Consider the following 24,355-nt stretch of genomic DNA (forward strand, 5'->3'; position numbering starts at 1 on the left):
CAAAAGGGATGTTAGAACCCACAGCTCTCTATTCTTGATACTAGAAGAGACTTAATGATAACTGATGACCCTTGGAAAAGAATTTAGCTTGTGGATTCTCTTAAAGCATTATGATTGATAAACAGGTACTAACATTTGCTATCTAGACCAAAGTAGATATGTGGCAAAATAAGAAGATACTGGAAGGAAAAAGTTAGGAATGTTGTGAGGATAAATGGCCCAACTTTAAGAATACTGTGGTTTTAAAGCAGGCTTTCAAAAGGGGATTTAACAAATTTCACACGTTGGGTTCTTCAGAGAGTCACAAAAGGTAAATGACTTCATTTTCCTTTCTTCATTCCCTTGGACTCACTCCAATTCTAAAGTAGCACGGAGCAATACTGATTCTCTCATTTAGCCTGCAACTGGAGATAGTAAAACTACCAAGGCAGACCTCTGCCTGGTTCCAACTGCGAACCAAGTATTGTGGAATGACATAAAGACACTCCTTTGTTAGGTGACTCATGCACACGCCTCAGAAAACAAAGCTGGGGCTAGCAGCTTTGCTTTCTACTGATCTATTTATATTTATCATGAAGAAAATAAGGAGAGCATAACAAAAAATCTGACTATGAGATTTAGAAAAGCTTGGATTAAATGGCACTTTCTATTGTGTGTATTTTAAAATTTCAAATAGTTATTTCTTTGAAAGAAAATATCAAAAGAGTGGTGAGTACATGAACTATTTTAATTTTTTAGCAATAGTCTTTAAAATTAAAATAGGACACTATAATACTACGCTTTTTTGATGGTTTTATGATAAACTATGACTCAAGGTTTAATAAAAAGAAACATAAAGTTAAAAATGAAAAGTATTTTAAGCTCTTGAAGTAACAGATAAAAACTTCTAGAGCAGAGGTCCCTGATCCGTCAACTGGAATTTAATACTTCTTTTGGGAGTCCACTCACCTATTCTGCTAAGGAACTTCCAGTATCCCTGAAGCCCTAACAACCAGAGATATGAACGTTTATACTCTGTCTAAACTCAGGGCTTGTATAGCTTAGTTAAAATAGAAAGCACTAACTTTTCACAAAAAGGTGGTGATATATCATTTGAAACAGTGGACTCTCAAATTGTATTCTCAGTAATCTAAAATTCTATGAATTGCTTCAGGAGTTTTGTAAATGTACAGTTTGAATTTCGTTTCAATATTGTGATTAAAAATATGCACATGGGAATTTACAGCCAATTTAGCATATATAAGTAAAACCACCAACCAGTGAACCCTCATTTATAGTTAGTAAATGCTATAAATGTTAACTTGTGAAAATTAATTATAAAAGTCTTCATTTATATTTCATATATTGAATTTCAAAGAAAAAATTATTTTTAAAGAGAGTTGCTCTGTTAAAAACAAATCTGAAAATCTGACAGATGATGAAAATAAAAGAAGACCATTTTGTACCTGTTTATATTTTACTGCCAAGCAAAATTGCCAGAAACTACAGTACATATAATAGTAAAATGTCAGTAAAAAATACTTTAACATGTTCTCAATAAGCCAATATTTTGAAAATTGTAACAAATACAAGTTTAATGTTAAGATGTGGCAAACTCTCTCTAGTCTATGAGGTAGACCAGGTAAGTACTTCTCATCTTTGCCAAAATTGTATCTACAGCAGGAAGGATTCAAATGCCTCCAAGAACAATATATACAAAAACCAAGAAAATATCCCAATATTCTGGTTTTGTTTGGAAAACATTTTAAGGTCTCTTGTATGTAATGTTATTAGGTTGGTGCAAAAGTAATTGCAGTTTAGAAGGTTAAAAATAATTGCAAAACTGCAATTACTTTTGCACCAACCTTATATTTTATGAAACACTATGCAAGTCTTTTCTGGCATCCAGTTTGAGAGTTACCAATTTGAATTTAGAGGAATCTCAGATATGTTCACTATTTTTACCACATGTCCTTTAAAAGGAAAGGAAGCAATATGAATACGGCAGTACCACCCTTTAAAACCACACGTGTAAAGGATACTCTTCACTATTCCGGATGTCAACTACCAGGAGCTTTGGTTTACTGGACTTTGTCTTCTTGGTGGGTGTTTTGAAGTGGCCTGTCACTGTGAGCTCACACAAGTCAATCAGATCTTCTGCTGAAATCCGGGGTGAAACCTCTGACTTTAGGTCATTTAATGGGATGGATTCTCTTGACTGAAAGAAATGTATAAACAACACAAAAATTGAGAATATTACAGAGGACAAATTTTAGACAGTATAAAATAGCTTCAGGCTCTTCATTCACATCAATCACTATAGCATAAGGGAGAACAGGAAACTATCTTGCAGTCTACTGTGGAACTGTATTCCTTACTATTGAGGTTTACTTTTTGTACCAGTTGCACATATAGGAAAGCATTATTCTTGTGCCTACTACAAGCTCCTGGCTCAAGTGTGATAGAAACATCTGAGAAAGATTTTTCCTTATGAGGGTACTGTGTATCTTTAAAAACAGCTCTTTTAAGCACATTTATTTATTATTTTTTTAAAGTATAATCACTGTTGTCATGAATCACATTAATTACACTCTGGCAATATGACAAATTGCACTGTAGCTCAGTATACATACTAACTAAAGAAACTGGTTCTAATACATGTATTGGACTTCTATACAATAATTTATGTTATAAATAAATGGTTGAGTGGAAATTAGATTGTCAGAGATGAATGAAGAGCAACATAATGCTTTCTCGGATAGTAAACCAAATTGATATGAATCTTAAGCTGTGCAGGAGGTAAAATCAGACTCCAGACTATCAAACCGGTGTGCTAGTCTAATGTGTCTGTTATCATGTTTCCCCGAAAATAAGACCTAATCGGACCATCAGCTCTAATGCGTCTTTTGGAGCAAAAATTAATATAAGACCTGGTTTTATATTACATAAGACCTGATCTTTATATTGTATTGTATTGTATTGTATTGTATTGTATTGTATCGTATCGTATCGTATCGTATCGTATCGTATCGTACCGTACCGTACCGTACCGTATCACATCACATCACATCACATCACATCACATCACATCACATCATATTATATTATATTATATTATGTTATACCTGGTCTTGTATTCAAATAAGATTGGGTTTTATATTAATTTTTGCTCCAAATGACACATTATTGCTGATGGTCCAGCTAGGTCTTATTTTGGGGGAAACACAGTATATGGCATAAGACTGATTCAGACTAAGGCCTGTTTACAGTTATTCTCCATGTTATTTAGTAGGCAGAAATGTTTTCTCCCCATAAAAGGCTAGGTAACACAACTCAACTCAATTCAACATAGATTTGTTGAGAACCAGTAGTCACAATTGAAAACTTATTTAACATAATTTGAGAATTAAAAACTTTTAAAATTCATTTGATTGAAAACATGGGGATTCAAAAGAAAAAAATTATATAGTTAATAAGTTTTCAAAATTGAGTTTAACTATCTCATTTACTCATTTTCTCTCTTTTCTAAATTCCATTGTAGAATTCCACATTTAGAATTTTCAATTTAGAATTTCTAGGCAGGAGAGAATAAAGCATATGAATCACTAATCAAACATACTTATTTTGAAAAAAAAATGTTTTCAGTTGGAGTTTGAATGTTAGCTCTTATCCTTCAGATTTCCCCTATGCCATAAATTCCTTGGTGGTAAAGCACTTGTTCTCTCACTTCATTATCTTTAAATAGAAATGGACATTGCAAAGCTTTCTGGGTTTTGGCACTTAATAAAAAAAATAGGCATTACGAATTTTAATTTTTTTCATATTAGGAATTAAAGCTACTTAAACATTCTGAAATTAAAAGTGCTTCAGAAAGCTTACAGAGCTTTCAAATCAGCAAGGAATGCAACCAATGCTTCCATCTCCTTTTTCATTAGGTTACAATCTCTATAGGTATTTTTCCCAGCCTTCACACCAAGTCGTACATTTAGGAAGATAAAATAAAGAATTTCTGATTACCCTAGTTCTGTTTTAATCATTCAGTGATGAATGCACATTTCAAACAGAGGTTTCATTTGAATGAAAGGTGTGCCATAGCTGATGAAGAGGATTTGACCAAAGTATCATTTATGAAGAACTGATTTAAGAAAGATTTGACCTTGGCATTGGTTCCAATCAAAGGCATCATAAATGAAGAGTTTTTCAAAGAAGAGAGCAATTGCTATGTAAATGGTAAGAACAGAAGGAGGGAGGGATCACTGACAAATCCATAACTTTCCAAACTTTTTCCAAACTTTTGCAAGTATGCATCAGTAAAGAATTTTAATGTAATGCATACACGATCCTCTGCAAATTTTAGGATATTAGTAAATTAGATTTTGGACAAATCTTACTACTTTGCTGTATGAAGACAATAATGTTAAAAACTACAAAATGTAGTTTTTCTTTCAATAGTTTGATATGTGATTTTACTATTGATTGTATAAGTTTCACTTAGAGGCATAAAAATAAAACTTTCTTTGTACAAATTTTATCTCATTTAGCACCACTGATATTGACATTTTCCCATGTGATGCGGCTTTCATATTCATGGAACTTTATGGACAATTTAGAATATAACTATAGAACGACTCTGAAAACATTATTAATTTACCAACTCTGCCCAAAAACCTTTATATACAATGCATATTAAGTTTAGATGTCCGAGTATTAGAACCAATTTGTCTGAGAAGTCCTTTTTTTAAAAAATCATATTCCATTGCCAACTTAGAGTCAGAACTTATTTAGCAGTGTTACTGACAAAAATCATTTCCCAGTAGAATGGGCGCTCTGAATGACTATCTGGATGTATTAGTGAGAATACTAACCAAGCACGCAAACTTTGGTAAGAAGTCAGACATTTTGCTGTGTCCACTAAACTATTGGGAGAATAATTCTGTTATGATTCTTAAGAGTGTGAAATTGTAGACTTTTAATGAGAATATGCCTGTATACCCTTATGCTGCATATGTAACCAACAACTATAAGGGTCTAACTATATATACACTTATGTTTCATATGTAAAATCCCCTAAATAACTATAAAGGCATTTTAACTGTGAGAATGCACGGCTGACATCTAGAACATTTCTCCCATATTTTCTGTCATGGATTCTGGCACTAACTAACTTCAACCTAGTTACCCAAGACAGAAATCTGAAAATCATCACAGACACTTCCTTCTTCCTTATTTCCATCTAACATAGCCCCAAGTTCCAGCAAAACATCTCTCAAATCTATTTCCTGAATCACTGCCCTATTTCAGGGCTTTATCATCTCTTACATGAACTATAGAAGCTGTCTGTTGCTCTCTCCATCCCTTTATCTCTGCTTCTCTCTCTACCTCAAGTCATCCTTCTAATCTATCTTCCAAATGCCATTTGAGTTAAAAATAAAAATCTGGTCAAGTAACTTTTATAATTAGAAACACCTCAGTGGTTTCTAGGCAATGACAGAATGAAATCCCAATTCCTTAGTACAGCACAGAAAACCTTTTATGGACTGATCTATGTCTACCGCCGGCAGGAGATCAGAGGCTTTACAGTCAGACTACCTGGACCCAAAGCTTGGCCACCCCACTTATCACGGTGTGACTCTGGGTATGGTATGTAACCTCTCTGTCTCATTTCTTCATCTGTAAAGTGGGGGAACAGTTACATGAACCCTCCTGGGCTTGTAAGGATTAAATGAGTTAATCTATATGAAGTATTTAGATTGGTGTCTCTCACACTGCAAGAGTTCAGTGAGTGCTTGCTATCTTCACCTCTATTCTCGCCCCTCACCACCTTGTATTGTATGATTCGGCATTAGCAGACTACTTGCCTTCCCACAGCACAGTGCCTTGTCCGTGTTATTTTCTTTGCTTAGGATGCAACACCTTGTCCATATTAGGAATCCCCGCTCACCTTTCAAGCATCAGCTCAAACATTATTCTCTGCAAACAAAGCCTTTATTTTTAACTCCTGACAGACTCATTTAGTTTCTCTTCTGTGTCCCCACAGGTATCTGTACACATGTTTATTATAACGGGATTATTCGTGTCCCATTAGACTGAAGGCTCCTCAAGGAAAAGGAAAATGGCCTTTACTCCTATTATTTCCCCAGGACCCAGCACACTACCACACACATAAAAGGTATTAAAATATATTTGTTGAATATAAATGAATTAAAATAATATTTATAAATCTTCTATTACTTTTCTTGAATAACTTTGTGGTATGGGGTATGTATGTACTCCCAAAACAACTTATGTATACTTCCATCATAGTAATTATTATATTTGTGATATATTGTCTGTTTCTCCATTTGACTTACAATCTCCCTGAATGCAGGTTCTGTGCCTTTTCACCTCTTTATCTCCAAAAGCTAGCACAACGTCTGGCACAGAGACTGTTAATAGCTATTTAAATGTGTGGGTAAGTAAAATAAAATGAATGAATGAATGAAAATATGATTAAATATTGCTACAGAGCAGAATCTATTCTTATGTCTGGATTATTAGACTAAGTCTTCAAGGAGGGCAACACATCAGATTCTCTCTAGCCTCTGGGCACTGTGACGGTTAACCAAGAACACTGAAATCTGTATCTGCCTCAGTAATTTTTCACAGTCATCTTCCCTTTCCTTAGCTGAAAATTGAAGATGACAGTTGCTACTATATAAAGCTTGCAAAATATACTCTAATTAATTGAAAGAAGTTAGGTGAATATAAAGAAGGCAAAAACTAAACAAACACAAAAACAAACTATCCTTAGGAAAATAGACAAAATCATTTAGTGATAATAAATATATTAATGAAAGGAAAAATAGACAAACACTAGAGTTGACGTTTTGGGGAAAATCAATAAAACTGGAAAATCTGTATATGAACTATATTATGCGTGATTAGAAATGAGAAATGAGTATAAACATGCTTTTACATTCTTTTTCTTTCCCATTTCTAATTATACATAAAGAATATAAGCATGTAAAATATTTGAAAATAATAATATAATACTATGTACAAGTCTATATTATTAAATTGATTCTATATATTCCCAAGAGTAGAAAATCTGAATATACTTGTATATCTATAGAACTAAGTTGAACTGAAAAGAATGATATGTGGTGTGTGTACGACTATTTAAAAGTCACAGAAAATCTGAATAGACTTTGTAAACACAAGTAAAATTTTTAAATTTTCAAATGATTACTTTGAAGAAAGGTGCCCAATACATTTTTTTCCCCTAATTTTTATGTCACTTTCAAAAACAGGGAATCCTTATGCTATATTAACTATTCCAAGGCAAAGAAAACACTGAAAAGTGCCCCAGGCCATTTTATGAAACTACCTTAACCTAATACTTAAATCTGACAAAGATAGCACTAAACACACACACACCCCCCCCAATATTCCATGACTATAGAATGAAATAGCAATTTAAAAAAAATGAAATACTATGACAAAGTAGAGCATAGTCTAGGAATACGGATGGTTCAATATTGGGACAATTTAAAAAATAATTAATCATCTTTAATCAGTCAAAAGGTACAAAGTATGTAATCATCACTATAGGTGACATAAAGCCATATATAATAAAACTTTACATTTATTCCCAATTTTAGAAAAAGAAAAACTCACGGTAAAAATCAGAAGGAAAGTTAATTAGAATGGTGAAAGATGTTCTTTAAGACAGATTTTCTTTGTCTCAAATATTTGGCATTCTACTTGATGAACCACAGAGGCAGACTTATTAAAATAAAAATGCAGAAATATAGGTATCAGCATTATTATTTATTATCGTTATGGAAGTTGCTATGGAAACAAAAAGAAAAATAAATAAGGGTATAAATACCGGAGAAGAAGAAATAAGTTATTATTTACTTTTAGATGATATAATAGTGTTAGAAAATACAAAATAATGGGGAAAAATCCAATGAAACTCGTAGGAATTTGGTAAGGTTTTAGTTACAACATACATACAACAAAGTCATTAGCTTTTCTATATGGCAGTAGTAGCAAGTCTGAAAACACAATGGACAAAAAAGCTTTCACTCATAACATAAAAATATTCCTCCAAAATAAAATATTTAGAAATAAGTGGATTACATTTAAAGAAAACAAAATATTTTTGTGGTGCACATTTGAAAAACTGAGAGACCTAAGATGTTATGTGGAAAGATTCAATATTACAAGAACTTTATTTTCACTCAGAGCAATGTATTAATACATTACAATTTTATGAAACTCCTGAAAAGGATCTTTTTTTTCCCCACAATTTTGAAATATAAATTCTGAAGTTCATTTGATACATTAAATAGGTGAAAATATAAGAAAAATATTGAAAAATAATAAAATACATCATAATATATCAAAACTATAAAATTAACACTGTACGGTACTGTGCCTGAAGAGACTAAAAGATTAACAGGACCGAATAGGATGCACAGAAACAGACTCAAAAACATACAATGTATTTGATAAGAGAATAGGTACGACGCCATGTCAAATCACTAGGGGAAAGGATTTATTATTTACACGATAGTGTTGGAGTAACTTCTTAACTGAAAGAAAATAAAATTATGTTTCTACCTTACACTATACAGCAAAATGATTTATAGGTGTAACAAAGAATTATGTGTAAAAAGTGGAATCACAAAAGGATGAGAAAATGTATTGTTGTTTAGAAATATTTATAAACATACAGGAAAAGGTGAACTTTTAAATAAGATTTATATATGTGAAAAATAAAAACTTAAGATCCATTTATACAGAGGGTGTAAAAAACTGTATACATATTTTAAGAAAGGAAAAACATGTTAAAATAGTAATACTCAATATATATATCGATAACAAAAGATGAATACAAGTTATGTTTTACTTCTGCAATTACAAGAGGTGCTCAAAGTGGTTACCATCAGCGTAATTTTAATACAGTTTTTTTCCCTTCTTAAAATGTGTATACATTATTTTGGCACCCTCTGTATATAAAGAGCTTTTAATCAATGAGATAAATCAATAAGAAAAAACATCTGCTTAGTTAAAAAACAATGGAGGAGATGTTAGCATATACTTAACAAAAGAAACAAAACTAGGTAATAATGCTTTTTTTTTTACCTCACTAATAATCACAGAAATATAGAAACATATTCACAATCACAGATATACTACAAGGAGGTAAGTGTTCTGATGGCTTCTGTTTGCCCTTCCAGATTCACTCTCCACTGCTTTCCACCTTGCTCTCTGCTCTAAGAGGCAATCTTTGGACTCCATCCAGAGGGACCCTAGGAGCTCTGGCTTTCAAGTGGGTACAAACAATAGGGGCATTGAAGACCTTTATTTCCCTAGCTCCCTACCTGAGAGGTCACCTTGGCCTGGCTGTATTTGTTGATCAAAGGTTCCTCTCAAAATGGCCTTCTCTACCTGCTTCTCTTTATGTTCCGGTAACCTCTTTCCGCCTCATCCCTTTCGGCCTTTGGGTAAATATAGGGCTGTAACTACTAATAGCTATAATTTGCTGCATTATCTCTTGTATTTTTGCCAACATTCCACTATTATCTATGTAGTTATATTTTTCTGTAAATAAAACATTCTTGAATTATCCTACTTTAAGTGTACCACCTTTTGCTGTTGGTTGAATACCGACAGTAAGGGTGTAGGGAAGAACTCTAAAATACACATTTTAAATATTTGAATCAAAATAAACTTTCTGGAGAAGCAAATGGTAACATGTATTAAAAACTTTCAAATATGCACAGCTTTGTGTAAATATGCACAGAACTTGTGGCATATTCACTATTATAAGTAATCAGATGTGGCACTGGAAAACATGTAGTGATGTTAAAGAAAAGCAATCAAATCACTATTATTCTTAAATTAAGATAAAACTTAAAAATTATAAAAAAGAGATCAGCAAGCGGGTAGGCTTTCATGCATTAAAGTTTGGAAAGGTGACACACAAAAGTTAATACAGACAATTGGATAAACATTTTTGATATTCACTGAAATGTTTCATTGGTAAGGACGCCTCTCCCTTTTGCATGAAGAAATATTTGAATAAACTTGTTTGTTCATCTCTTCATCAAATATACTAAGAATTTAGAGAAAAGGGCCAGTTGGCTACATGGAAAATATTTAATATACTTTTCCAAACTTCTAGTAACACAAATGTAAATTGCGTCATCATCACTAAATAATTATAATATTTTTTCCTAGTTTAACATAAAAGTGAAAATCATTTAGTAGATTACTGCCTAAAATGGCTGGTATTTTTCTTAGCAATAATTTTGTTTATGAGTAATATATTTTGATCCTGCATTCAGAATCAACTCCATATGTGATCATACTTGTAATATATGCACATCAGTAGGTTAAAAATAAAACAACAAACATCCCTCCTTATGGATGAAAGCAGTTTTCATATAATATGCTAGTGTGTGTGTGTGTGTGTGTGTGTGTGTGTGTGTGTGTGCATGCATGCATTTAGGGGTAAATGAAAGAGAGAGAAAAAAATCTTAATATAAAAAATTACCTCTTTAAGGCCATTTGGAAATCAAGGATTCCAAAATATATTTACAGTGCACCTTGGCATGAAGAAGGCCAGTGTGGGGCCTTCGGGAGATACATCATAGATTTGATAGTTTCTGGCAGCTTTTGAGTGTTTTTCCCAGGGACAGGATGACCTCGGAATGTCTATACAATAGGTTCTTTGCATGAATTTAAACTCTCTTCACTTTAGAAATAACGTAACATTTATTAAATATCTACTTTACAATTCAGGAACTTAAAATAAAGCAGCACAGACAGTGACATACATTGTATGTATTTTTTATAGAGAGGGATCTATTTGAATTTTGAGCAAAACTAATTTTAAACACTATTAAATTTCACTGAATAATCGGAATCAGAACACTAAGTGGAATACTTAAAAATAATCTAAAAGAAAGGTGGAATATGAATCAGAAAGTATAAAAAACAAAAGTAGGCTGCTTACGAGGCAGGGAAGATCACAGGACTAACCATGCATTAAATAATGTGTGCTTTAACACAATAAATGTACGCTTTCTCTTGAGGATAACTTGTGAAATTCAAATATGTCTTTCAAGTGACATATGTTTCTAGGAGGGGGTTTAGATCAATGTAAACATGCAGATAACTCAGAGCCAGGTACATCAACAGCTTAAATTTCTTACTTTCTCTTGTATCTAACATAGCAAGCAATAGAGCCTTGCCCAGAGAAAGTCCTCAAGTGTTTGAGAACTAATACATGCATGTGTAACAGGATGCTGAGTGATGCTGTGCCTGTGTTGAGACAAAAAGGCTCTAATATGCTACCAAATAATAGAAGCTACCAACAAATCTCCAGCAACTCCTCCAAGACTAACTGAGAAGGGACAGAAGTGACTCTACTACTTCCAACTATCACCCCACCATCCCCTTTCCTCTCAGCCTATGAAAGGACTTTAGTAGGGGGTGGGTATCAACTCTATAGGGAATAGTGCTCAAGACAAAATGTATCTCCCTTCCCATCCCATGGGGTAGAGGAGCAAGTGTTCCAGGACACTCAAATGTCCCCCTCACAAGGCACATAAAGGGGCATGCCCAAGACAATCATACGCAGAGACTGGGCATACCTCCAAGAAGGCGTGGCCAACATTCGTTTGGAAGTACAATGTATGTCTGCTTACACAGAAGACTAATTCATCTGTTGTGTACTTCTCTGAGCAGGAAAGAAGTCGGCAGACATGGCAATGCTGACAGAGCGGGGAGTAGACACTTACCTTCTCTGACCTTAAGTTCTTAAGTTATGTAGTGAGAATAATGACACTTGCCTCATTTACCTCATAAATTTACTCTGAGGATCAATTGGTATAATAGATATAAAAGTGTAGACTGTAGATCTTTATATCTTTATATAAAATAAGTTGTCATGAAAAGTCGGCTCCTTTGTGAAGCAACTTCAATTTCTTGATAAAGTCATCTTATCATGGTCTAAATTTCGAATAAATCATCAATTAATGAGTATTTAATGAACTAGCCTGTGCTGGCCATCTCTAGAGAGGTAAAATATCAAAAGTGCACAATCTGGTTGGAAAGGCAAGACTAAAATAAACAAACCGGTAATAAACCTATACAATAACAACAGAAAAGATTATGTAGTGCTTACCATGTGCACTTGACATACATGAATTCAAAATTTAAGTCTCACAACAATCCCAGGATGTAGGTTTCATTATTTTGCTTATCTTATAGGTGAGGAATCCAGGCACAGAGAGGTTCAATAACTTACCAAAGGCCATATATCAGTAATTAACTGAGCCAGGGTTCAAATTTGGTCAGTCAGGCTCTGGAGTATGAGCTCCTAACCATATTATTATACTGCCCCTATTGTAAGAGTTCACGTACGGAATCGCAGGTACATACTATGATAATTCAGAGAAAGGAAGAAAAGAATATGGGCAGAAGTAGGTAGCAAAACATAGGTGGAGTAAGTGGGACTTGATTCAGAAAAATCAGTAGGGTTTAGAAAAGTCGAAAAGAGAAAGAAGTGTGTTGCATAAGTGGATTATTGTAAAAGTCCTGAAGTGTGAATGCTGAGCAAGGAAACACTGCACAAAAATTATTGAATACCTACTAGGTACCGTGCATTGTGCGTGGGACACGATCATGAACAAAACAAACATGTTCTTGTAGAACTCACAGTCAGAGGGTGTGAGAGAGATAATGGAGAGTATTCTTACTGAGCTGAGTACCTACCCAGGGATTGGAGGGAAGTAGCACTGAGCAGGTAACGGGACACATCATGAGGCTCTGAAAGACAGAGAAGCTCGAGGATGTAAGAAACAGAGAAGTACTGTAGGATTTTTGAAGGAATGTGTTGCATGGGAGTAGCAGTATCTTAGAAAGATTACTTTGCTGTATCTTAAAGGATGAACTAGAGATGGGGAAAATGACAAACAGAAAGACTTGTTAGAAAGTAAATTTTATGAAGATCTAGATTAAGTGACAACACTGGAAATTGAGAGCTTTGCTCTATTCATTATCTTCTTTTTTCCTTCGGTCTTTCCCTTTCCATGATTTTTCTTTCGCTTACAAATACATCTAATATTCTCCCATCCACAGTGAAAGATAAATTAAAACAATAAATAGTAAATAATAAAATTACTCTCCCAGGGGTGGGCGCTTCCCTAGCTGCTATGCCTCTACCTTCTCATCTCTACATTCTTCTTCCAATTCACTCCTGAACCCACTGCAACTTGATCTCTGTCATGATACAGAAGAAGGAGTAGATCATTGTCCAGGAGAAGGTAGACAATTTCCAAAGACTTCTTTGAAAAGGTAACGTCTGAGTTGACCATAAATGGATGAATAGGAAGGAGTTTGCCAAGTAAAGCCCTGGAGTTTTCATGCATATTCTGTGGGAAGAAATTCTGTCAAACACACTGGAAAGTTGTTTTGATTCTACTTCTAGGTACGCTTCATAAAGCCTCTCATTTAAAATCCTTTCCACTTTTTTTCAATTCACCCTGGTATGAATGAGACAGAAATTTTGGTCATATTATTCTCTATTTGAAAGAATTTCTAAACGTTTAGTTTCTCAGGTTAATAGCTCTTGTTCCATACTGATACTGGTCTCTTCCAATACATCATGAACAGGAAGTAGGACTTGTTTGTATGTACACTTCCTCTGCCTAGCAGTCTAGAACTCAGTAGCTATTCAGTCAAATTGGGTGTATTAAGGAAAGTTAACAGAAGAAAGAAAGACAAAAGACAGGGATGAGAAAATGAAGAACATGGATGACTAGGGGGAAAAGAAGATAGTAACCGTGACAGACAGTAGATAAAGGGAAGACAAGTTCAGATTTAGATACGAGTATGTGAAACTGAGGTTACATAAGGGCTACCAAGTGGAAGTGTTGAGAGTGCAGTTAGAGACAGGAACTGGTATTTCGGAGAAGTCCAGACTACAGGATCATATTTTTGGAATTATCAGCATAGTAATTGCAGTTTAAGTCATGAAAAAGAATAAACAATTTGAAGAAAAAGGAAAAAAATCCTCATTTTAGTCAGCAAATCCATATATTATGCTGAGAAAAATCTTAAATTATGTAAACTAACTGTGTTTCCCTGAAAATAAGACCTAGCTGGACCATCAGCTCTAATGCGTCTTTTGAAGCAAAAATTAATATAAGACCCGGTATTATACAATATATTATATTATACCCAGCATTTTATATTACATTACATTATATTATATTATACCCGGTCTTATATTAAAATAAGATCGGGTCTTATATTAATTTTTGCTCCAAAAGATGCATTAGAGCTGATGGTCTGGCTAGGTCTTATTTTTGGGGAAACACAGTATTAACAAGGCTTGGGAATATATAAAGTTCAGAGCATTTAGGGCAAAATCCATCAATTCTCATTTTTCCACACGTCTATAATAAATCGACTCTTATTTCTTAGCTAGATATTTCAAGCTCATGTATGAGGGCCAGGCTTTTGCAAATAGCACAGACTAGACATTAACTATCATTCTCAAGGGAGTTTTAACAAAGAAAAACTACCTTGAAAAACTACCAATTTAGAAAAACATTTTTATCCATATAAATAGTCTCAGTGGCATTTTGATGTTTTCATTTCTGCCTCTTGTTTTTAGAGAGAATAGGGAGAGGTCGCTATTTCTAACATATAGAAATATGGCATCTAAAATGGAGTTTGAAATAAAACCGTCATGCTCTGGAAGCTGCATACTACAGCTCTCACACCAGAGAGTATTTTTCTCCCTCAAATATAAGAGAGATAATGTATATGAATATGAAACCCAAGGAGTGGTGATAGAAGTTTTTTTCAGTGATTAGGCATTTTATGCTAAAATTTTCACAGATGTGCCCCAGAAAAACTGTGTAAGCTAAATTTCTGTAAGACAGTAATTTTTCTCTTTGGTATACAATATCATTTTGGAGATATTTCATCTCTCTAGGCCTCAATTATCTCACGTATAAAAGGAAGGGGCTCAGGTAGATATCTTATGTTTATTTTAGCTCCAGAACTCTATGACCTTATTTCTGATTAATTTTTTTCAACTGGCAATAGGTCCCAAAACTCTTGCTTACCTCCTGGGACAAAAGTCAGAAATCTGTACATAATGCTTAATGACACCAGAAGAGTTTCTACTTAAAGAGACTGAAGAGTGATTCTAACTGTGAGGTGTAGCAAAGCGTTGTTCATAAAGCATGACATGCTTAAATAAACTTAGATCAATAAGAACTTATGCGTTTCAAAGACAAGTAGCTGGAAAATATTTCATAGTTTAAATTGGTTGAAGTAAGAGCAGAAGAGATGGAGGTTACAGTAAGTGAATCACTCTCATATCAGTGATTTATGGGGCAAACACAGGGTCAACAAGGCAATGCATGTGGGGAATGGTGGAGGATGCTACTGTAAGTTTCTGGAAATAATTTTCGAAATAAAACCAGAACCTGATAAATTTCCTAGGCTGAGTAAACAAGATGAAAAAGTTAAGACAGCAGCTCCGCTCAGCTGAACTCCTAAAGATATAATTTGTGGTACCTTCCTTCTGGAACATAATAGAGCTGCTATTCCACATAGAGAGCTATGATCAGCTTTCAACAGCAGAGATACAGGGAGTAGAGTCAGCTGGTGGCTAAGAGGTCACAGTATTGTAGTTAGTCCACTTGATATTTTCATCTCAAACTGTAACTTTCCAAGGTCCAGTTCTTATTTGAATTGGGTTGCTGACTTCATTACCATTCTCTCTCACCCTTACCCTTCTCCTCATACACTGAAGTGATAAGCACTACCATTTCTGCTCAGGTGGTCCTTGTCACTTGGGAAATTCTCCCATCACTCCCCTCACTATATAACAAGAGGATGTCAAATAAACAACCAAAATATTCTCCGGCTGGAAGCTTCAGTGAATCCCTGAGGAAGAAAGTCTGGAGTTCTCCCTCTCTCATCCTTATTGCTGTGCCAACGACAAGGTAAGCTCTTTAAAGAGCTTGTGATATTAACTGCTATTACGATGATTAATATCTGGTGGAATGTTCAGCTAATCCCATGCACCAGCCAACCATTTTTATTTTACTTTGACTCAGATGTCCCAAGTGAAGGGAAATTCTGTTTCTGCTAGGAAGATAGAAGACTATTTAAAATCAAATGATGAAGATTCAATTGTCTCTAATATGGAATCATTTATTTTAATATACTATACACCATCTCAGACAATTCTTAAAATGATAAAGATACTGAAGTATCAATGTCCATAATGTATTTAGTTGTATTTCAAACTTCTTTCACATAAATGAAGAGATTCTGATTTTAATGAAATCAGAAAGGTTATATACATGACACAATCAACTTACAGCCAGAGATCATGTAGATGTACTTAAGTTTATAATACAAAATACATATTATGGAATATGAACTGATAAATCTGAATGGATCCTTTCCACAATGTTTAATTGGTTAGTACCTTTTTTTTCAGATTTTCTCATTGAAAATAAAAGCATTTGAGGGATGAACTAATTTTTCAATTCATGTAAGATCTGACTGGAGTTTTGGATTCTGAAACATAAATTGAACATGAAGAAATATAGATTTTTTTATAAGAAAATGTAATCAATTATTTTATGTACAAGAAGTCTGTTAATTGTGACAGCAATTACAACTAAAATCACCTATTATACAATACATAAATTACTGTAATATTTTTTTCTAGATATATTCTATTTTAAGCTTGTTAAATTTTAAAAAATGTCTTTATATACTCCTTTGGCTTAACATAACTTAATATGCAATAATAACAGTACTCTAAGAAAAGGGAAAATATTCAATAAAGGAGTTATAGGCAATATTTCTTGTGGTGAGGTAAATCCTTAAAATACTATACAGTGACTATAAATGTACAGATATATTTAAACAATTATATACCGTATTATATGCCAGGTGTACTCAAAAGTTTTGTTTGCATAGAAAAAAAAAATAGATATTCTATTGCAAATCCAGTTGATAAATTTATTGGTTAAAACACATGAGGCTACTTTAATTGAAATGATAATAATGCTATAAATGGTAACAATATCATAAAAAATCAAGAATTAACAAACAAATAACAAATGAATATAAAGCTACAGTTGGTACCAGCCTTTCAGGAAAGGTAATTTAAAAAGTTGCTTATATATTATTAGAAATAATTATCTCTTTTCCAGTCAATAAAGATACAAAGAATTTCTGGGTATTTTAAATTCAACTAAAATTTATTTTTTTAACTTTGCCTGGTAAATTCTCAGTAAGGTTTCATTGCTCTTCAAGTCTAGTCAATTTTTTTCTTAACCCCTTCTCAGAATCACAGGATTGCCCATTCTATGAATTCTTGAGATATTCCTTCCCATGGGAGCAACGACTTTAAATACAACTCTGGCTTAAACTAAAATTTGGCAGTTTCTGATAGAAGTGATACCCTCTGCATAAATAGAAATTAGGACAGAGCCGAGATTTAGAGCTGGTTCCAAAGCTGAAACATAATAAAAAGACAGACCTCAGGAGTCATGGCTTATTTTAACTTTCTACTGAATATCAGAACAACATGTTGAAAAGACTGATAAAACTTTTTGAAATCAGAATGTAGGATACTTATCTCTCAAGTCAAAAGAGAGAAAACATTAGAGACAATCTAAGTATATGATAAGGATGTGCACCATTACCATTGTGATTTAACACCGTTATGGAAATTATGTAGGTGAATCAAGTAAATAATAGAAAGATATAAAATGTACAAAATTGGAAAAAAGGCAAAATTATCAAAAATTTGCAATTGATATATAACTGGAAAATCTGAATAAACTGGAAATCTATTACAAACAATGAGAACAATAATGTGGCGATGATAATGATAATGAAAACTTGCAGAGTGTTTAGTATGTCTCAGCAGTGTTCTACATATATTATTAATTCACTTAATCCTCACAATCATACTATGAAGTATTTAATATTATAATATCTATTCTATGAACAACAAGGAAACCGATCACATAGCTGGTGTGGCAGAGGAGAGATTAAAAAATTCACATCTGCATTCTTAATCACAACACCCAATTGCTTGCAAAATCAACAATCTATCTATCTATTTATCTATCTACCTATCTAGCTAGCTTTTTCCAGTCAATAAAGATACAAAGAATTTCTGGGTATTTTAAATTCAACTAAAATTTATTTTATAGCTAGCTAGCTATAAAACATGTAAATATATTGAAATAAAATATCCCAATAATAATAGCAACAGAAAGGTTAAAATAGGAATAATCCTAACAAGAAATATGCAAGAAAACTATAAAACGCTACAGAGGAACTTAAAAAGAAGATATGAATAAACAGAAAGACATACGCTGTTTTGGAAAAACATGAAACTCAATATCATATGTCAATTCCACCTAGTTATTAGTAAATTGAATTCAGTAACACTATATATACCAACATTTTTTTTTTTTCAGGGACGAGAAGAAAAGGACTAATTCTATAATTCATGTAAAAACATAGTACCAAATGTATGATATAATCATAATTTTAACAATCTCTTTGTAGTAGAAAGGAAATAAACTGAAACAGATGAATATAACTAAAAAAAGAATTCAGACGAATATAAACACGTGAGGGTCTAGTTTATCGTAACAGCGTATCTAGAATCAATGGGAACCATTTAATTTATTCAAGAAAACCAACTTTTTTTTTAATTTTTAATTTTACACTCCCGGATGGGAATATTTCTATCCCTGCTGGGTAAAAACCAACATTTTATTAATCTTAAACTAATCCAAATATTTTTTGATAAGTATAAATGTTTAAATTCTATTAAGTTGTCTGTAGGACTCTACTTGCCTACTCTTTGCTAAGTGTTTTACTTCATTTTTAATTTCTTCAGGATTTCTGAACAATAATCTGTAATTGAGATTTGATGTATTTTGGAATTATTCCAATTTAGTAAGGCTATTTGCTCATTTGGGCTTTGGGAGGAACGAAGAAAGAAATAACCTTTAGCAATGATTCCCTAGAAAGTGTGAGAATGCTGCAGATAAAAGCTGTCTTTTCTTTTTTCATTATGCACCTGTCTTTGTTAAATTCTGTGTTAGCCCCTGTATAAATCAGGTTAACAAACTGAATTTTTAGTAATAGGTTTATTTCTCAAAAAGCATGGCTTATTTATTTATTTATTTAGTATATTTTATGGGGTATCCCGGGAGAAGGGTTGGAGTAAACAGGACGTTTATACTTTGAGACTGTGAAAGTTATCAGACTCACTGAATCCTGTGTATAAGAACTGTGTCTGTTGTTGCTAGCCTTTGTGTAGAACTGTGCCAGAATCCATTTCTCCTTAAATGTCACGGAATGTCACCGGTACATGAAATGACATCCCTGAACTTTGAGGTTGCATAAGGGAGATCTCAGTACAAGACCCCAGATATTCATTAGCAAGTTGGAATTGTGCTATCTGTGCCCATCGGTGTTCACAAAGAAAATATATTCTATAGACTTACTGGTGAAAAAACACTGCTACAGGAGCTATCTCAAATCAATAATGAATTAAATCAGGCTGCAAAGGAATAAAAGCTGTCACCAGCATAACCTTCCTAGCAACTGCAATGTGGATATGCTAATGCTGTGTCAAAGCAGAGTCTGATGTCTGTAGGGACCTGCATTGTCTTAGATCAGTTCAGCTGCTAGCTTGGGCCAACCCTAAATAGGATACTCTACCCTATATCATGAAAATTGTTATTTTCTCCAACGATGACAAGAACTCATATTTATTTTCTTCTTTTGTGTTTCCCATCAAGAACTCTATCCCTAACATCCTCCTACCCAAAACTTTTAAAACCTCTCTTCTCCTTCCCAGGACCACCCTGTACCCCCCACCCCCAAATCTTCCTCAATACAACACTCTAGAAATTTTCCAGTGTTCATTCAGTTGTTACTCAATTTTTGTCTGGCTCTGGGTATTTTTCTGCCTGTTTTACTTGCTGTGTTTACAGGGAACTGCTCATTTCAGAACAAACTTGTGCATGACTGAAATCTGTTCATTCAGAATAATAGCATTTACTGATTTGATGATTTAGGATAAGAAGACCCAGGGATTTCTATCACTCAGAGGAAGAAAACATCTTAATGTGCAACTATGAATTTTGATTTGCCAGAATAACTTCAGAAAAAAAGGGGTAATAGTAAATGTTTAAAAATATAGTGACAAGATATATAACATGTAAATGTTTCAGGCTTCACATAGCTCAAGTGAAACAATTAGATTTTTTAAATGAGAAAAATATGAAGGGACACAGAAAAAGCAAGGATAAACATGCATCACTAATTTACAGTTTCTTGACCTGGAAATAAAGCATTACCCTTGAGTGATTATATTCCATTTATGTATTTATATTATTTCATTCTACAAAGGATTTGAGATTTTGGTTCAGTTTACCCTTCCAAACAATCTAAAATATATTTTTCTCCCTTCCCGATACATTATTTCCATTTGCCAAAATAGTTTTCTGGCATGTTGAATTAAATTATACCTAAAATTTGGAACTGATATACTGTGGGGAAGGAAGTTTATATAAAATGACAACAATTTTGCTAACTCTGGACTTCAGGGGCTGTTTTAAGTGACATTTGAGAGTAGGAAATGAACAGCACGGTGGTAATGGCACAAGGCTGGGGCAGTGCAGGTTTTCTTTCCCTTCGTTTGAACCAAAGCTCTGTTCCCAGCACCTTTCCTCAAGAACCCTCCATTAGCAACGTAGGAAGAAGCAGTTCAAACACACACTGAGGACTGAAACCTCTCTGTAACTGTAAAGCCCTGAACAAATTAAATTACCATGGAGCAGGTGCTCAATAAATGTTTTCTGAATGAATAAAACTTAGTGAAAATTCTCTTAAAATGATGAGAAAAGGTGAAAAGGAAAATTAAAGTTTTTTAAAATCATTATATTGCTCTTGTGTTTCCTTAATCTCTACCAACATTTCTCTCGCTTCTTTACATTATTTTCTCTTGAAGCAAAATTGTTCATATTTTTAAGTTTTCAGGAGGGACAACAGTATTTTACTTTCAAGTCCTGATGCTTTCCATGTTCTATGACAACTGTTTATATTCACATGTACTCATATATTAACACCCTGTAATTATTACTTAGACACTACATATATTCTGGGTTGATTTAATAGGGTTAACTTTTACTGATTTCAAAAGAGAAAACATCATAAAATGTTAGAAGGGAACATAAGTTTTTGAATCCTGGATTAATTTCTCACTCTAATTTATTTCCATATGAATGAATAGCTGTTGAAATTCCAGTGTTCAAAGTCAGTATTTCTGATTAAGAACAGCTTCCACTGTGGTTTTTATTTGCATTTCTCTAATGATTAGTGAGGTTGAGCATTTTTTCATATGTCTGTTGGCCATCTGTATGCCCTCTTTAGAAAAATGTCCCTTCATGTCTTCTGCCTATTTTTCAATTGGGTTATTTGGGGGTTTTTTTTGGTGTTGAGTTGAATGAGTTTTTTATAAATTTTGGATATTAACCCCTTATCAGATGTATCATTGACAAATACCTTCACCCATTCAGTAGGATGCCTTTTTGTTTTACTGATGGTTTCCTTTGCTGTGAAAAAACTTTTTAGTTTAATGTAATCCCATATGTGCCACAGGGATACGTAAGATGGTTTGGGGAATATAATCAATAACATTGTAAAGATTTTGTAGGGCATCAGATGGGCACTTGTCTTATTAGGGAGACCACTTTATGGACAGTGTAGATGCCTGACCACTGCACTGTACATCTGAAGCTGAATAATAGCGAATGGCAACTGTAATTCTTTATATATAAAGAATTACAGTTGACATTCGCTATTATTGTCACAGGATGTATCCTGTATGGTCACAGGATGTGGAGTACAGCATAGGGAATAGAGTCAATGGAATTGTAACAGCTGTATATGATGTCAGAGGGGTAGTAGATTGGGGAAGGGGGGTTAACACTTTGTGAGGGGTGTAAATGTCTACTACATTGTTTTGTACACCTGAAACTAAAAAAAAAAAATAAAATCATGGAATAAAGAAAAAGGAACTGTTTTCACAAAGCAGAACAAGAAGAGATGGGGGAGCCAGGGAGAGAGATTTACAAGAGGGCTGGCCCTTGGCAGTAAAGACAAAAGTAGAGGCTCAGAGAGCGAGCAGGTGAGAGTGCTGATTAGTCAAATAGGTGGTGGTTTGGGTTCATGAAAGGAACTTGCTGATAAAGGTTAATGATAATTAATAACTACAAAACAAGTACATTTGTATAAAAATACACAAAGAAATAATACGCAAGGGATGAACACAAAAAATAACAATATAACCATAAATATGAATGTGTTATCATTGAGTTCCCCACCCCTCATTAATAAAAGAATCACCCTAGGACCTTAGGAAAAACACAGATTCCAGGACCAAATCCTCAGAGACTGAGTTACTAGATATGTTTGTGGAGTCTCAATTACGCATTTTTAGTAAGTATTACAGGACATTTTAAAGATCATTTTTCAGATATATTGCTTTATAGGAAATAAAGTAAAACACTGATTAACTAGAATTAGTTTTTCGTTAATTCATTCAATCAATATTTATTGATTACTAGGTACTAGAAGATGGCCATGTGGCTAGAATGATGCCTTTACAAGTTAAGGAACTGCAAGGATTGTTGGCAAACACCAGAAGGTAGAAGAAGTAAAGAAGGATTCTCCTCGTCAGCCATCAAGGAATGCATGGCTCTGCCAACATCTTGATTTAAAACTTTTAGCCTCCAGAAGTGTGAGACACTAAATTACTGCTGTTTTAAGTAAAGAAATAAAAATGATTATGCTAGCCGAAGTTTGAAGAATGGATTAGGGAAGAACAGGAATTGACGTAGAAAACTGTTGTAGGAAAGCAGGCAAGACAGGACCGAAGTGATGGCATCAAAGACAGAGAGAAGTGGGCAGATTTATAAATATGGCCTTTTGATTGATTGAATATGGATGGAGAGGCAGGAGTCAAGGATGAATCGAGATCCTGACTCGAATAAGTGGGGGAATGATGGTGGTGCTTACTGATACAGGGAACGCTGGAGGAGCAACAGCTTTAGAGAGGAAAGAACATAAATTCTTTTGGACATGTTGAATTAGGGGTTGCCTGTGAAACAGCCAAGTGGAGTGTTATGTAGGGATCTCCTAGAGCTAAGAGAAGTTTGAGCTGGAGCTAATAACTGGAAGCCATGGCAGCTGTATGATGCAAGGCATACAGCACCGACTAATACCTGTCTTGTGAGAGAACAGAAGGCGTACACAGGACCCTGAGGAATGCTATATTTAATGACATAGAAGGGCAGGTGAAGACAGTAAAAGATATTGAGTAGAGGTAACAGAGAGTAAAGAAGAAGGATTGGGGTGTACCAAAACCCCAGGAAAAATAATGTTTGAAAACGAGAGACTAGTTAGCTGTTCTGGATTCCCAAGAGATCAAGGGAGAGCATGATTGAAAAGAACAATTTCTGACCTTTGTCAGAGGAATGGAGGAAGTAAAATACAAAGTGAAGTAAGTTTATGTGTACAGATAATAGAATGACTTAGTCATGTAAACAAAAACCTACTGTAGAATGATGATATTCTCTGTTTATATTTACATGTAATTGAGACAATAATGTGATATTCTTGCAATCACCTATTCCCGTTTTAAGGATGCAGGGATACTTATCACCAAGAATTTAAGAATTTGTTTTGGAAATTTTAATGCAGGTCTCAGAGATGAACAGCGAACTGAATAATCTGGTAACCTCATGATCATGGGAACTGGATGAAAATTATAATGGCAGGCTATTATAAATGATAAACAGAAGGTAAATTATATGCAAAGAAAACAATCAGCTATACTATTAAACACTAAAAAAAATGACAAGTAGTATGAATTTAAAAACAGTAATCCTTTTCCTACAAAACTTCATTTTCCTTAATATGTTAATAGATACAGCTTTTCCATATGATTTTAACCCAGCCAGTCCTTAATGAAGTGTCTGATTCTGACAAAGTACTCAATATCAGCTGTTTGCTTCCTGAACTTTCGAAACAAGTTCTCATCAGCTCTCTCCAACTTGGAGGACTTCTCTGTCTCACAGAAATAAAAAACCTGACTTAGCTTAGAGAAAGATCAAATATATTCTCCTCTGAGGATCAGCTCTGCGTAGGAATGACTGTTCAGAGCAAGATTCCTTTTTTAACATTAGAAAGACTCCAGAAATCTTGCTTGTGTAGTTATTTACTGTCCTCTCAATCAACCAAG

At 33.9% G+C, this 24,355-nt stretch overlaps 1 protein-coding gene across 5 annotated transcripts in view; it reads right to left on the reverse strand.

Moving 5' to 3' along the window:
• The window catches only part of TBCK (TBC1 domain containing kinase), a 179,130-nt gene that overhangs the window by 33,767 nt on the left and 121,008 nt on the right, over positions 1 to 24,355 (reverse strand). For all 5 annotated transcript variants that reach the window (XM_019738922.3, XM_019738920.3, XM_019738921.3 and 2 more), the window contains one exon: positions 2,022 to 2,197. In XM_019738922.3, the coding sequence (XP_019594481.3) occupies positions 2,022 to 2,197 (176 nt within the window). The remainder of the gene's footprint in view (positions 1 to 2,021; positions 2,198 to 24,355) is intronic.

This window comes from Rhinolophus sinicus, chromosome 1 (assembly GCF_057876585.1).
Source record: "Rhinolophus sinicus isolate RSI-liver-muscle chromosome 1, RSI-T2T, whole genome shotgun sequence".
In the NCBI taxonomy this organism is placed as follows: Eukaryota; Metazoa; Chordata; class Mammalia; order Chiroptera; family Rhinolophidae; genus Rhinolophus; species Rhinolophus sinicus.